General features: G+C 41.3%; 1 protein-coding gene across 1 annotated transcript; it reads right to left on the reverse strand.

Annotated features, from left to right (window-relative positions):
* Positions 1-15,726: 15,726 nt before the first annotated feature.
* Positions 15,727-16,612, reverse strand: LOC137828460 (ethylene-responsive transcription factor ERF106). The gene has a single exon (XM_068635051.2). The coding sequence runs from the start codon at positions 16,410-16,412 to the stop codon at positions 15,801-15,803; it is 612 nt and encodes a 203-aa protein (XP_068491152.2). The 5' UTR covers positions 16,413-16,612; the 3' UTR covers positions 15,727-15,800.
* Positions 16,613-17,461: the final 849 nt, after the last annotated feature.

Raw genomic sequence — 17,461 nt, forward strand, 5'->3', positions numbered from 1 at the left:
TTGTTTCAAAAACCACTAAATGTCAAACAACTAATTGAAACGATAAAACAACTGGTTGTTTTTCCACTTCTTTGGAAAACACTCTTTTTCAAAAGGATTTGATTTAAACCAACTTTGAATCCTAACTAAGAGTGGATTTACGAATTCAAACTACTCAGAACTCACTCACACAAGCTATATTGAGCCTTCAAGCAATCCATATAGATTTGGAGACATCAAAGCTCTTATTCAACATGAGCATCTATAACATATATTCATTAGACGATCTAATAAGATTTTTAAGTGAATAATAAATTTTAGACTGAATATGTTTTTTATGATCTAACGATATTTTTTACAACTGTAGTATGCAGTAAATTCTTTGAGAATCTACAATTTTCATTAATGATAGGCACAATCTACTGAACAAATTGAAAGCGTAATTTTTTTAATTAAAATAGTTAAACAAAATATTTTGAATACATATATCTTCTAAAAGTTCTTATATCTACAAAAAGTTCTTATATCTATAACCAAAAAGATTTGAATAGGTGTAATGACTATATTCGACTCTATTTTTTTCATATCTCTAAGATCAATCTTTTCCTAAATATATTTGTTCAAATCAAGTTTTGCAAATATCTTTTTAATATATTGTGGTCTTCCAATCTTTTCTAAATAGAAACATTTTTAAAAATTGAAAATCTTTAGTACTTTGTTTTTCCTATCATGAAATATCTGGAACGAAAATATATTATTATTTTGTTTTGATTTGTTTTTATTAACCCATATTGAAAATACTTTTGAATTAAATTTTTAAACAGATTCAAAGCATAAATAAATTGAAGTATTTCAAATTCAAGCTCTCTGTTTTGAGCATCTAATACGGAAAGACGAAGATATGAAGATATTGCAAAATCCAGAATTAACCAATTCAAGTATCAAATGATATATTCAAAAATCTTATAAAGTGATTGAAGGTGAAGAACGAAGGTAAGGCAAGCCAAGAAATCAAAGCTACTAATAAGTGTCATATTTCAGTAATATTTCATATTAAAATACAAACACTTATGGATATTAATTGATAAAATAACTATAATATAATCCCTAATTTATGAATTTAAACATTTTTCCATATTGGATGATTATAATATGAATACGAATTATTTATTCCCTAATTTGTGTTAATTTCAGAATTCTAGGGAAAATGGAGATGAAAGGGTAAAAGGAGAATATATAAGATAAAAAGGGAAAGTCAACGCTCCAAACACTCGCCTAAATTCGCCTAAGCTAGAAGCTCCCAAAGGATCTCTCTCAAGTGAGCTCAATCACGCCTAGGCGAGATCACTCTAAAGACGTTGGGCCTGTTTTCGTCCAACTCGCCCAGGCGAGCCCATTCACGCCCAGGCGAGAAGTCATTTAGCCCAAGCCCAACTAGGTTAAAAATGAGGCGTGAGGCATAACCCTAAACATATATTGGGAGAATAGAAGGTGATAGAAAACCCTAGAGGAGGCCGCTATCAAGGAGAAACATCCTAGATCTTCTTTTCTTGCTTTCCATGCTTGTAATGGCCAACATGTGTGGCTAATTATACCCTTTGGTATTGGGAGTAATATATTCAATCTCTTATGTATTGAGGTGATATTTAAATATAATGTTCTATTCTTGATTGATGATTGGTATTGTCATTTTATTTGTAATGTTTGTTTATCACGATTTAGATCCTTAGATTTGACTGAAAAGTATCTCTAAGTTTCCGATCCAAATGATAATGCTTAACATATTTGAATGCTATGAATAGATTTGAAATGTTAATTGTTATTAACATCTAATCGTAATGATAAAGAGTTTTTATAAATATGGGAGGAATCGATATTTAGGAGACTCTGTTAATAATTTTATATGCGAGGAATCGATATAAATCAATTTTATATGGGCATCAACATCAATCAAATGATAGAATATTACTATACTTTTCAAAATACAAAAGAGCAAGAAGGATGAAGCTCAATCCCAATTTTTCCAATTGAACCAAGAAACTCTTTAACTTGCTTTCTTTACAATTCTTGCAATCATAAACAACAAACTTCCAATAAACTTTATTATTTTGTTTTCTATTTAGTGAATCTTGTACTTAATAATTTAATTGTTTCTTGTGGGTTTGATATTTGTCCTTAGGGACAATCATTACTTCTGACACAGTACACTTGCCGTAAAATAGTCATCAGTTACTTATGTGATATTGTTGAAAATACAAGGTTGTAGTGAACGTCTAATCAAGTTATTGGAGCATTTAGTCTTTTAGGTTAAGTGTGAAATCTTTGTAATTTTTGACTTTGTAAAGTTATACTCGTGTGAGCTTTCTTTGTACTCTCTTTGAGAGTGTTTTTCTTGTCAGTTCTTAATCTTAGGGGCAGGTCAAGAAGGTGTAATATGGAGAGGTGTAAACACTTGTTGTAACTTGAAGAGGTGAGAATACTTTGTGATAACAAGTTGGTTAGTGGAAGCTCATAAGCAGTTGCTTAAGGAGACTAGACGTAGTCCAGATTTAGTTGAAACAAGATAAATTTCTTGTGTTGATCTCTCATTACTTTTACTATTGTTTGTGATTAGTTCTTAATGTTGGACGATATGTTAGATGATCCTATTAGAAGATCTGTTAGATTATTCATTAGATGGTCTAACTATTTTATTTACTGTGAAAAGAGAGTTTGAGACTCCTTTCACCCTGTCCCCCCTTCTGGAGTCAATTGTACATTCACAAACATGTCCCTAAGTAGTTACGAAAGAAACTAGACAATAAAGGAGAATAAATGATACTGCCAGGATATAATAAAATTGGTGGTTACAAGTTATTCAATCCCAACAACAAGCAAGTTGTAATGAGTAGAAATATTGTGTTTGATGAGTCAAAGGGATGGAATTGGAAATTAAACACAAATGAACAATCTAAGAAAATTTATTAATAAGTTGGAGGAGGTTTAAAACTAGTGAAGAACAAAATGATGAAGTGGGAAGTAAATTTAATGCTTTAAGGAGATCTCAGAGGAAAAGTTACATTCTTAACATGTTTAGAGGTTTCAAAATGACATCAAATATTGATGTAAATGAAGACAAATATATTGTTCACTTTTCTCTATTTTTGAAAACTAAACCAATCACCTTAGAAGAAGCCATTACAAACAGTAAATAGGTTTATGTTACGAAGGATGAGATTTGATCCATTAAGAAGAATAATATGTGAGAATTAGTGCCTCTATGGAAAATCAAGAAACCAATTCGTGTAAGGTGGGTCCTTAATAGAAAAATTGATCCTACAAGAAGAGTAGTGAACACAAGGTAAGTATGTGAGTTTCTTCAAAATCTAGTTAATTATGAAGAAGTATTTGCACCAAGTGGGTCCTTAATATGAAAATTGATCCTACAAGAAGAGTAGTGAAGCACAAGGTAAGTATGTGAGTTTCTTCAAAATCCAATTGATTATGAAGAAGTATTTGCACCAGTGACTTTGAATCAAGACAATAAGAATTGTGGTTGTTATTGCCAATTCAAAAAGATGGATTATGTATCAAATTGATGTAAATTTAGCCTTCCTAAATTGACCTCAAGAAGAAGAAGTATATATGTAACAACCTCTTATATTTAAGTTTGAAGGTTAGGAAGTCCAAGTGTTCAAACAAAAGAAAGCCCTTGTGAACTCAAACAAGGAGCTTGAAATCTAAGAATTTATGTGCGTATGTGGCAACTTGGGTTTTTCAAGTGTACTTATGAATTTGGAGTATGTGTTCTTTGGACTCAAAACTTGGTTATATTAGGTATATATGGGAATGATCTTCTAATTATTAGGAACAATGAAGGAGAAGTTAATGTCATTAAGAAGGAGTTAACGTAGGAGTTCGAATTACAAACTTAGGAAAATTGTCATACTTTCTGCAATTTAAATTCACAAAAGTAAAGGTATAGTGATGCACCATTAATAGTATGCAATGAAGGTGTTAAAAGAGATTTTACATGCTAAACTTCTTTTTAGCAACTACTCCATAAAAAAAAATGGTTTAATGCTAGAAAAAAAAAGAATGACTAGCAAGTTGATGAGACTGCGTATAAGAAAATTGTGGACTCCTTATGATATCTTCGTCATACACAACTTGATATAGAATTTTTTACATGAGTAATATCAAGATATATGAAGAGTCCTAGGATATCTCATATTCTAACTGATAAACGAATTCTCAAGTAGATTAAATGAACCATGACAAATGGTATTCTATTTTCATATAACATCCCATAAATAGAGAATATTGAAGTTGTTGAATTTACAAATGAAAATTGAGAAGGTGTTTAGGATGATCGTATAAGCACTACAGGTTTTGTGTTCTTTCTCGAAGGAGCTCCAATCTCGTGGAGTTCCAAGAAGGAAGAAGTGATTGTGTTGTCCACATACAAAGCAAAGTACATAGTTAATGTTATGTTTGCTTGTCAAATTGCATTGCTAGATAAATTATTAATTGAATTGAATCATAAGCATGATGTTAGAATGAAGTTGTTTATTAACAACAAGTCATCAATAAACTTGTCAAAGAACCCATAACCCATGAAAGGAGTAAACAAATTGAAACTAAATTTCATTATTTGAGAGAACAAGTTAATGGACAAAAATTGAACTAGTATACTGCAACACTTATGATCAAGTTACAAATGTTTTACCAAACCAACAAAGGAAGAGAGATTTAGATTTTTTTTTAGAGTTAAGTTGAGTGTATTTTTGTTGATAAACTAAATTAAGAGAGAATATTGAGATGTAATTTATATTCATTCTGTCTTAAATAGCATGCAATAGTATTCCCATGAATAAATTTTGTATTTTTCAAATAAAAGTTACTCTCAATGTTTTAGCCTTCCAACATACTCCACAATTTTTAAAAATTGTCAAAATTTCAATTGTATAATGTTCTTGTTGGTTGACCTGGTCGTCGGTTGACTCTGGGAATTGGTTGTGACTCCGTCTGCCTCTACTAGATTTTTCTCTTTCCCTGGGATGTTGGAACACGGCTCCATTTGAAACAGAAAGAATCCTACCTGTTGATTGCACTCCGACGATCAAGTCAGTACTGGGCTAAGAAACAATGAGTAAGTAAGCAAGTAGTTTCAGTCTTAGAAACGATGTACCTTTACCAGGGATCTCAAGTCCCTTTTCTATACTACTTCTAGGTTACTTCTTCTGACAACCCTTCTCTCACGAGAACCTTATCTCGAGTGAAAGTAGGTTTGATGGGAGGAGAGTTTGTTACAACGTGCACAATCTTAGTACAACAACCGCACAAAATCTTCCTCCTTGGAGTGCACAATCTTAACAACATGGTCGCCAGGGTACCAACTCATGTACCAGCATCATGGAGCCCATTTGTTTACTGTAGGCGTATTAGCCTTCACGTATCATGCATGCAGCTTATCCCCAAAAACCCTAGCGCTCTTGGACTTAGGCGTCTTTAGGGAATATTTACTTGTGCTAGACCCGAATGTACTATACACACCACATGAACTTTTTCGTTGATCAGGCCTTATATATATATATATGAATGAACCTCAACGCACGCATTCATGAGGCCCACTTACGTGGCCCATTAACTCGACTAGACCATTGAGTTGACCTGCTTAACCTAAGTACCGATGTCCGAGCATTGAGCCCAGCGCTCTGGTTCAGTACACAAGCCCCCCAGGCTTGAGCTGAAACTTGTTTTAGTGAAGAGGCTAATTGCTCGCCCATGGCGACCTACGTGTCTTATGAGCGAAGCGACACACACAGTGTTTTGAGGTGACGTTTCACCATACTCCATCTCGAGCGTACTCGTGGACATCACCAACGGTTGGGAAACGTTGCCGCTTGCGTTTCCCCTATACGTTAACCCTTGGAATTTTTACGCTCCCTTCACTGTTTCATTCCCCTTCGCGCTTCTCTTTCGAATACTCTACTTTCTCTCTTCCTCAAACCAACCTCCTTGCCTCCCTTCATCAATCGCCTCAAGGTGTGTTTATCTTATGCTTGCTTTTAATTTGCAACATTATTCAAAATGCTTTTAATCTGCTCATAATTGCACTGGGACTGTTTCCATTTCTTGCGATTGTGATTGTAAATGCCTATGTTTTTCACTTTGTCGCTCCCTTCTTCAAAACACATGCGTTTCTTTATCTGAGTATTGTACTCGTTTGTTTGCTTTCTCTATTTTAGATTTCCTATATGGTGGATTACAGAACCATGTATCCCTGGGCTCCCAATCTCTTTTTATAAGAAACCTCTGAGATCACAACTCGTGAGAAAATAGTGTTGTATAGGAAAAGCGAACACCCTAAAAAGAAATGTCTTTTTGGTAGAGAGGACGATAGGTTCGTTAAGGTTGTGCCTTGTAGGGTAGATGAACCTGTCTGTTGCGATGAGGCATCGGACCCAGATGACCCATTCTGTTTATTCAACTCCACCGTATTCAAAAAGCTTCTCCTTCGCCTACCCTTATACAGTTTCAAAAGAGCCCTCCTCACCGAAATCGATATCACCCCTGCCCAGCTACACCCAAATATCTGGGCGTTTATTCGAGGATTTTCCATCTTGTGTCACCACTTTGGCCATCTGCCATCAGTGGAAGTATTCTTATATTTCTTTGAAGCCAAAAGACCAGGTCGTTAGTTATGGGTGAGCTTTAATGGGGTTGCTGGGAGAGTTTTGTTGACCCTCTTCCAACAATCTTACAAAGGTTTCAAGGGAAAGTTCTTCAAGGTCCGCTGCAGCAAGAATGATCAAACCCTACTGGACGGGTTCCCTCTATACTGGACTGAGGAACCCGAATTCTAAAAACCCAGACGCCTTTAAGATCTGCCCCAACGAGAATGAGAGGTGTGCCTTTTCCTTTCCAACCTCAAGGTGGTCTTTAACACCGCCATCTTGATAAAGCATGAGTACTGCCCCATGAGTCTTAAGGCATACATTGGTATCCCCCTTCCCTTTACTCTCGCTAACGATATCTTGTATGTGTGTGTGTTTGCTGAATTTTCTTTGTTTCTAATGCAGACAGTATGCTCAGGCTCAACAAGAAGGATTGACTGCTATGGCCAAGATGAAAGTTGCCTCACACTCCTCCCCTGCCAAAGAGTTAAAAATGAAAGCAGTGCTTAAGGTGGATGCCTCAGATGAAGAGGACACGTGCTCGGGGCCTATTTTAAAGAGAAGAAGAAAAACTGCACCTCAGCCCACCGAGCATTCAGCCTCTGATGGTCGGGCTCCTTCGCAACGCCTCCCTCTCCTTAACCCTTCCCCTGCTCGAGACATCAAGGTGCAAAAGAGTGGGCGAGAAAGCATCCGAAAGGGGGGATTGTGGGATCCATCTTTGGATGCCACTTCTTTCCTTGAGAAGACCCTATTCCCTATCGAGGCCAGGGTAGAGATGGATAGCTTCAGAGAAGACCAACTGGTTGGTCAAACTACGAGGCAATTGGGACAGGCCCTAGCTGCAAGCCGCCTTGCCTTCTCCAAGCTTATGATGGGGAAAGCTTCGGTTGAGGAGGAGGTCCTCAGGGTCACTGATCGAGTTCGGGAGCTCCAGATGACGTGCCAAGAGACCAAGGTCCTCTTTACTGAAAAGTCTAAGGAAGCCTTGGGATTATCTGCAAGGAATGTTGAGCTCCATGTTGAAGTGGAGAGGTTGATAGGAGAGTTGGCCCAACGAGAAGAGGAGCTAGTGTAGAAGGACGCCTCACTGGAGAAGACTATGGAGGAGTTGACCAAAGATGCAGCAACCTCCTACATGATGGGATTTGGTGATGTCGTTGCCCAAGTCACCTGCATCCACCCTGAGTTGAACCTCTCCCAAATAGGCTTAGGCAAAGTTGTCGTAGATGGGCAATTGGTAGATGAGGAATGGTCGTGTAGGATCCCCCTGCTATTGCCTCCCTTTTGTAATCTTATGAACAATTTACAATTCTTATATATATATATATATATATATATATATGCATGTTTTCTTTTCCTAACTTCGACTAGTATAGTAACAATGTATGTCTTGAATGACCACAACTTCCATAACTGAACGATTAATCACCGAACGCCAATGATCGCCCACGCTTAAGTAACGTGGTCATCCTGATAAATCAATCAATGGTAAACTATGACTCGGGGTACCTGAGCTTAGAGCCTCTCTGGGCAACAGGTCCTTTCACATGAATTGCTTTAACTGTATATACTCCTTAAATGGAGGTTTCACTATGGTTAGTGCCATTACAATGGCGAACGGCGATTAGGGTTACCTGAGCTCAGAGCCTCTCTGAGAAAAAGGTATTCGTGAATGAACCGCTATGAACCTTTCTACTCCCTAAAGGGATGTTTCACTGTGGTTCATGCCAATACAATGGCGAGCGGTGATTAGGGGTACCTGAGCTCATAGCCTCTCTGAGAAAAAGGTATTTATGCCTGAATCGCTATGACCCTTTCTGCCCCCTAAAGGGGGATTTCACTGTGGTTCGTGCCAATACAATGGCGAGCGGCGATCAGGGGTACCTGAGCTCAGAGCCTATCTAAGCAAAAGGTATTTACGCCTGAATCGCTATGAACCTTTCTGCTCCCTAAAGGGAGATTTCACTGTGGTTCGTGCCAATACAATGGCGAGCGGTAATCAGAGGTACCTGAGTTCAGAGCCTATATGAGCAAAAGGTATTTACGCCTGAATCGCTATGAACCTTTTTACTCCCTAAAGGGAGATTTCTTATGTTATCAAAGTATACTGCAAGCATATTTTTCAAATAACTTTTTATTGGGAGACCTCATTAAAAAACCCTGATAAAGGAAAAAGAGTGTCCCTTTAAATGTTCATATTGCATACAATAGCATAATTAACTGAAATAAAACTTAAGATTGGCCCCATTCCATGTTCGGGGAATAACCCTGCCTTCCAAGGTCTAAGGTCTATACGCTCTGTTTCCAAGTACCTCTATCACGCGGAATGGGCCAGTCTACTTGGGAGACAACTTAATCTCCAACTAATAAGGGTGAGCTTTCCGCATTACCAGGTCGGGGACCTGGAACTACCGGGGCCTCAGCTTGGACTTCTGCTTATATTCCACCCTTCTCTTCAAGGCTTTGGCCTTGATGCACGCTTCCTCTTTGACCTCGTTGAGCAGACCTAAATTTACCTTCCTTTCCTCGTTAGACTCCTCGACCACGAAGTTTTGGAACCGCAGTGAGCTTTCCTGGATCTCGACGGGGATTATAGCATCCGACCCATACACTAAGCTAAAAGGTGTCTCCTTGGTGGTGGATTGGGGAGTGGTGTGGTGAGCCCACACAATTCTAGGAACCTTGTCTGCCCAAGTTCCCTTGGCTTTCTTTATTCTCTTCTTAAGCAAGACTCGATTAGCATATTCGACCTGGCCATTAGTCTGAAGGTGCTCTACCGAGACAAACACCTGCCTGATGTCGAGCTCTGTGCATAGTTTGCCTAGCTGCTGACTTGCAAACTAGGTGCCATTGTCAGACACTAAACGCTTCGAGATTCCAAAACGGCAAACTATGTTCTTCCACACAAAGTGTTAAACCTTGTGGGTTGTTATCTGTGTGACGGGCTCGGCCTCTATCCACTTCGTAAAGTACTCAATGGCCACGACTAAGTACTTCATCTAGCGAACTGCTAGGGGAAACGGGCCCAGGATATTGATTCCCCATGTGTGGAAAGGCCACGGGCTGTGGATCGATCGCAATTCCTCCGGGGGTGCATGATAACAATCGGCATGCTGTTGGCATTGTTTGCATCATTGTGCATACTTCGTGCAGTCCTCCCTCATGGTCGGCCAGTAATACCCTGCTCGGACAGCCTTTGATGAGAGAGCTTGTCCCCCGACATGACTGCCATAGATACCTTCATGGAGCTCAGCCATGATACGTGTGCACTGCTCACCGCTCACACAAGACAAGATAGGGTGAGTGTAGCCATGCCTGAACAACTTTTCATCTTCTAGGGTATATTTGTTTACATTCTTCTTAATGATTTTGGCCTCCGTTGGCTCCTATAAGAGTAGGCCATCAACCAAGTAATGCCTATAGGGTGTCATCCAGGTTTCACTCACGTCGACTAGGCAAACGTCCGACGATTCTCCCCTTGACAAGTCATAAACACTTACCTTGGGCACCCTCAGGTTTCTTGTGTTAACGATCGGTGCCCTCTTCTTCTGCCATCGAAGACACTCACCTGCTGGACCTCTTCCTCGCAGCCTGTGGTGGTCCTGGGCGCTTTCAAGGTTTCCTGGATAACTGTCCTTTGTCGGCCCAAATTGCCTAAGCTGGAGAGCTTTGTCAATAAGTCAGCTCGGGCATTGTGTTCCCTGAGAACGTGCACCAACTCGAACGCAGCGAAGGTCTCATTTAAGAGCATGACATACCTTAAATATAAGGCCATCTGGGGATCCTTGACCTTGTACTCACCCGTAACTTGCCCAGTTACTAGCTGCGAATCAATTTTTACCAACAAGCTTCGAGCACCCATCTCTTTGGCCAGCAACATCCCTGCCACTAAGGCTTCGTATTCAGCTTGGTTATTACTAGCTTTAAAGGCGAATCTTAGGGCCTGCTCGATTAGTAACATCACGATCACGATCACGATCACTGTGAAACTCTGGAAATAGTAGCGGAGCCTTCATGCTGCGAATACTACTGCTAGGGTCGCCTTCTCAATGGCCTGATAGTGCACCTCAGTCCCCTGCAACACTTTGCTAACAAAATATACAGGCCTCTGAACGTGATCCTACTCTTGTACTATGACCGAGCTGATCACTCGATTTGTGATAGCGAAGTAAAGACGGAGGGGAGTACCTGGAAGTGGTTTGCACAGGACTGGCGGGTTGGCCAAGTACTCCTTCAGCTTGAGGAACGATTCCTCACACTCGTCTGTCCATACAAATTGGTTGTTCCTCCTCAAGCATTGAAAATAGGGATGTCCCTGATCTCCTTCAGCTGATACAAACCAGGACAGGGCGACCATTCGTCCTATTAGCTGTTGTATTTCCTTCATCGAGGTTGGGCTTCTCATCGCTATGATCGTTGCACACTTCTCGGGGTTCGCCTCTATTCCCCGCCCGGTGAGGAGAAACCCCAAGAACATCCCTACTTCCACCCGGAATACGCACTTTTCGAGATTTAACTTCAAATTATACCTGGCTATCATGGTGAATAGCTCCTCTAGATCAACAATGTGTTGGTCCTTCTCCCTGGAGGTGACGACTATATCATCCACATATGCTTGCACATTTCGCCCAATCATGGGGCATGAATCCTATCAATCAGCCTCTGGTAGGTGGCGCCAGCATTCTTAAGCCCGAAGGGCATCACCTTGTAGCAATAGCTAGAGAGCTTTGTCAAGAACGCTGTCTTGCATTCATCTCGAGGGTGCATCCAGATTTGGTTGTACCCCGAGAAGGCGTCTAGAAAACTGAGAAGTCGGCAGCCTGACGCGCTATCCACCAGGGCGTCCATGCTGACTAGCGGATATGAATCCTTCGGACAGGCCTTGTTCAAATCCGTAAAATCAACGCACATCCTCCACTTCCTGTTGGCCTTCTTGACCAACACCACATTTGCTAACCACTCAGGGTATTGGATTTCCCTTATGTGGCCAACACTTAACAGCTTTTGAGTCTCTTGCCTGATGACCAGGCGTCTTTCTTTATTGAACTTCCTTCGCCTTTATAGGGTAGGTCTGACCTTTGGGTTCATCGTGAGTCGATGACATAGAAAGTCAGGGTCGAAGACGGGCATGTCTGAAGCAGACCATGCAAAGGCGTTCAAGTGTCGTGCTATGACTTCGACAATCTGGTTTTGCATCTCTTGGCTTAGGGACTTGTCAAGCTTGAACTTCTTTCCTCGAATCTCTCTTTCCTGAACCTCTCCTGCAGGCTCAAGTCGCCTTTCCCGGGAGATCTCCGCACGAGTGACCCCTCCTGCCTCTTGAGGTTGGGCAATGATCGCGCATACTCCTCTCTTAGTCTTCAGGCTATTCTCGTAGAATTTCTTTGTCACCTTCTGGTCGGATTTGATGGTAATTACCCCTCCCTCAAGGGAGGGCAACTTCATTTTCATGTGCCTCGTTGAGGCCACTACTCCCAACCTTTTTAGGGCAGGTCTGCCCAAGAGGATGTTGTAGGCTGACGAAGCATTTACGACGAGGTATCTGATATTGGTGGTTCGAGATGTGGTGCCGTCTGTGAGCTGGTCTCCAGCGAAACCGTACAAACAGTCATCGTATGGTCTCAGTTGGTCGAGCAACAACTGCAACTTGTTAAAGGTTGACCAAAACATTACATCGGTCGAGCTCCCTTGATCAATGAGGACTCGGTGCACCCTTCGTCCAACCGTGACCACCGAGATCACTACTGGGTCGTTGTCATGTGGGACTACATCCTGCAAATCAGCCTTAGTGAAGTAGAGGTCGGGCTCGGGCAACTGATCAGGCTCTCGCGCCTCTACTACCATCACTCCTCTAGCGTATTTCTTCCACTGGAAGGCGGTGCATCCACCCCCTGAGAAACCCCATAGATCGTGTTGACCTCACCATGGATTGACACTTCATGTCCCTAATCCGTTGTTGGTGTCACTGCCGTCAAGGCCTCTTGACCTTCCTCTAGATACTCCTTCAGGAAACCATTCTTCGCCATATCATCCATTGGTATCCTAGTGCTAGACAGTTTCGCACGCCATGCCCGAAGGCTTTGTGGAACTCGCACCAGGTGCCCTTACTTGGCCCCAAATTCTTGTCACCCTTTCGGGGGGAACTTCAACTTGTCGGCCATGTCTGGGATGGCGATCAACTCCTTGAGGCTTATTTTGAACTTGTGTCGACAGGGCAGGTCTTCCTTCCCTTGCCCTAGTCAGATGCTTCATCGATTCATAGGGTACATGTCTGGTTGGTGATCTCTTCTCCGTCGCGGCTTCATGTACTCTTATGGGTTGAGCTCGGCTGCTCTTCCGGGGCTTCATCGGCCCAACGCTTCCACGTTTTACCATCACCTATTCTTCGGCGTCGATGTGGGCAACATCTCATCGCCGGATCTCGCTAAACGTCTTCGCCTAAATCCTTATCAAAGAATAGTTGAACTGCCTTGACAAAATTCCTTGCCCAAAGGCTTGCAGCATCAGAGCTTCATCTTTGGTGTGTAACTTTACCACCAATGCCCCAACCCGATTTAGGAAGTCCTTCAGGGGCTCACCTTGATACTGCTTCACCCCGAAGAGGTTGAAAGAGACTGGGGGTGGAGCTTAGTTGACTATGAACTGCTCATTGAACAAAGTGGAGAACTAATCGAATGAGGTTATGTGTCCGTCAGGGAGTCCAATGAACCAATCCAATGTCGTGCCTACGAACGTCCCCATGAACAGTTTGCAATGCATGGCATTTGTTCCTCCGGAGATCAACATCTGAGTATGGAAAGCCGTGATGTGGGCTTCCTGGTCTTCAGTACTTGTGAAAGTGATTCTCGGTGTCATAAAATTCATTGGTATCATGACGTTCATGATCGCCTGAGAGAACGGCATGGGGCGGGCTTTAACTGGAATAGGTGGGCTTTGCTCCCCCGCCACGTGTTCCCCCAAGCGTTGTAGATCTCTCCGTAGCTCCTCATTGACCCTGCATAGCTCTTCATTGCTTGTGCGTAACGCATCCAACTCGACCCTAAATTGGTCTTGTCTGAGTTCCTGCTCGACTCGAACCTCGGCCAAAACCCTCTCCTGGTCAGCCTTGGATGTCGTCATCGTCTGCTAAAGAGTGTGGTCAGTTTCCATGAGTTGCTGCATGGTGATGTTGTCACCTCCTTCCTATCCAAATAGACCTTGTCTTGTATTCCTCATATCGCCTAATAGCTTTGATCACAACTGTGGGTGAGACCTAGTTTTATCGGGCCCCACGATGGGTGTCAAATGTTCTTGCTAGTTGACCTGGTCGCCAGTTGACTTTGGGAACAGGTGGTTCATGGGGCTCATCTGTTTACTGTAGGCGTATTAGCCTTCACGTACCATGCATGCAGCTTTTCCCCAAAAACCCTAACGCTGTTGAGCTTAGGCGTCTTTACGGAATATTTACCTGTGCTAGACCCGAATGTACTATACACACCACATGCACTTTTTCGTTGACCAGGCCTTATATATATGAATGAACCTCAACACACGCATTCCTGGAGCCCACTTACGTGACCCATTAACTCGACCAAACCACCGAGCTAACCTGCTTAACTCAGGTGTCGATGTTAACTATCATCCTTTCAATCTTATTTAATTTTTTATTGTTTGACATATTTGATAGAATTTTTCATTGTTTGTTGCTTAATATGTGAAGTGTAGTGTGCAAAAGTAGATTCCTTATTACATTTTAAAAATTTTCACTCCTTACTTCAACTTTGATCCTGCCTGTTGACTTAGCGCAAGAGCGTTGCCTCGTCACGATCTTCCTCACCAGCTTGACACCACGTGCCCTCCAAGTCCGCTCCACAGATAGCCTCTCTGAGAACCTGAAAAAGACACAGTGGCGCCTCTGCGGCCGGTGGCGCTCCGGCGCTCAAGTTAGATCACAGAATCACTAGAGAAAATAATGTGTGTAAAAACAGCGTGTGTAAAAAACTCTCCCCTCAATCTTCCCCTGATTCTCTTTTATGCCTCCCTCTGTATCTGCGCCTAACAGAATTCTGTTATGCCTCTCTGGCATGTGTCAGAACCCTGTTGTGCTTTTCTGTGGCAACGTACCTCCAGAATCAGTAGAACGGGAGTGTCTGCGCTTGTCTGTACCTTTAGCGGTACGGAGTGCACCTTTGTCTGGACCGCGCCCCTCTCGGATGATGACACGTGGAGGCATGCAACTAACCACACACGTGTCACTACTTGAGGGGCTCTAGCACTTCTCTCTGTGTGCCTAAGTTATTCCCTTGCGGAGTAACTTAGCGCATTCCTTTTATCTGGGTAAATCGCATACTCTCAGGAGAACGCCAGGTGTGGCTGGTCTAGGCACACTCACCAAGCATTGCTCTCTGGCGTTGACGATTCCCCCTTCACGATGTCATGCACGTAACGGGTTGAGGGAGTCGCCAATCACTGACCGGCTCGCTAGCTCCCTCATGCCACCCTCATGCACAATTCTCTGAGATATGTTCATGCGAGGTCCGTGCGTAACGCTCTCGTTGGGAACCTCAGTCCCAGCTTAACTGCGTGTGACATGAGACCCCGATGACCATGCACTCGATGACTGATCGGTGCCCTACTGCTTCTCGCGTTCTGCCCCCAGGTGTTCATCTGGGAACTGATCTGTCGGTGACCGCTTGGTTACTGACCACCGATCACCGTTCTGGGTGATCTGTCCCCTGACTTCTCTGCCGACTGATCTGTCGGTGGCCACTTGGCTACTGACCACCGATCACCTCTTTGGATGATCTGCTCCCTGATCTCTCTGTTACCCGGTCCACGCGTCACCCTACGGGTGGCCCTCGTGATCATCTTCTGTTACCCTACTGTATATATTTTTTTACATTTTTTAAATATCATTTTATATTACTTTCATAAAATACAAGTATACATATATATACAAGTGTATATATATATATATATATATATAAATATATATATATACAAATATATATATATATACAAATATATATATAAATATATATATATATATATATATATATATTTGTATATATATATGTATATGCTTCCCTTAGCAATAACTCAAGGATTCAGATAAAAAAACCTTTGCATTAACTTATTTAACTGACAAAAAACATGGTACTGACTCACTCCTACACTGACTTATTTTTCATGACATACATGACTTGAAGTTGTGGCAACTGTTGTGCACTCTCTTCTTCTTTTCCTGCCACAACTGTTGGGCTCCGGATGAGACTTTCCAGCCTCCAAGGGGAAATTCAATACAGCCTTCTGACCCCTCATTCTGAAGGCAGCACAATCATAAGCCTTAGCAGCATCAATCTCACTGTCATACGTGCCTAGCCACACCCTGCTCCCTTTCCTTTTGGGGTCACGGATCTCTGCAGCAAACTTCCCCCATGGCCTTCTCCTCACTCCTCTGTAACGCCTTGTCTCATAACAACATGTTGCTTCCTTTTTCACTGACACAGTTGGATCTGCCAAATCAGAATTCTGGAGTGGACTTGTAGCAATGGAGTTTTGGATTTTATGATGAAAAGTGAGACCTGTCACTTCTTTGTCTGCTTCAAAATCAAAGCATTCTAGAAACCTGTAGAAGCTGCTTTGTTCTGAGAAGTTTGAACCCAAATCAAGTTCTGATGAGGAGTCTTCAACTTTTACAGGAATGAGGTTGGCGAGAAAAGGGTCTGAAATATCCCCCAAGAGATATTGGCGCATCAGTTTCAAAGTTGAAATTTCTTCTTCTGTGGCCATTTTTAAGAAACAAGAACTGTTGAACAGGAGGCTGGTTGGTTTAATTTGGAATGCTAAAAAGATAGAAACTATATATATCCATCCATACACACATATATAGAGACAAATTAGTCACTACTATTGATACATCAGAATTGATTATATTGTTAATGGGAATGGAGACTTACACGGTTTTCACTCTGGAAGTATACAATCTTATCCAAATTAAATGGTCCTCTATTTGGGTACCCCACATTAAAGCAACAAAATCATTATTGGTTAGATGCTCAACTTGGTCTTTGGCAGTTAGCGATACAGCTGTTTTGTACAAAGAGCAAATAAATCAAGTAAACTAATAGCGACAAGAAACTTGACAACTTGTATGCAAAGAGTAAAGAACTTGTTTTTGGTTTGTTTCTTGGTGATTAGTATACATTGCATTGCGAGCTAGAAAAAAGGCTGCTGTTTTAAAGAAATGATACAACTTGTATCAAAACGATTAAGGACATTAATTTTTATATTTTAAACAAATCACATCAAAGCATTGAAGTACTGTCTTAGACGTATACTTCATACACTTGCGCAGTGGTTTGCCAAAACCAACAAGGTAATAATAGGTATTATCTCTAAACCTACGGATATAATTTAGTTTTGTGCTACTGTCCTACAACTAGCATAACAGTTCAATAGACACAAGTCAACAGCGTGGCCTCACTTCCCCAAAAAAAGTAAACCTGGAATTTCACTTTTTAAACACAAGACTGGCATTCTTCTACTATTTCCTCATAAGATTTATGTATGTAAAAATGTAAAAAGTATACTTACCTTGATTAACTCAAGCACATACATAAATCACTTGCATTCACAAGGATAATTACTGAATGATTTTCTTTTACGAATATTAAAATGTGCAGACACGTGACTGAATTTGATTATTTACCATGATTGGACTATTGTAAAACGAGTACATATAATGAAAAGGAATGATGCTTACCCCTGTTCTAAAATAATTGAAGTTATGAAGTACTTTTATTCAAATTAATGATAAATATACCTTCCTTTTTCACTTT

Source organism: Phaseolus vulgaris, chromosome 7 (assembly GCF_051622355.1).
Source record: "Phaseolus vulgaris cultivar YP4 chromosome 7, ASM5162235v1, whole genome shotgun sequence".
In the NCBI taxonomy this organism is placed as follows: Eukaryota; Viridiplantae; Streptophyta; class Magnoliopsida; order Fabales; family Fabaceae; genus Phaseolus; species Phaseolus vulgaris.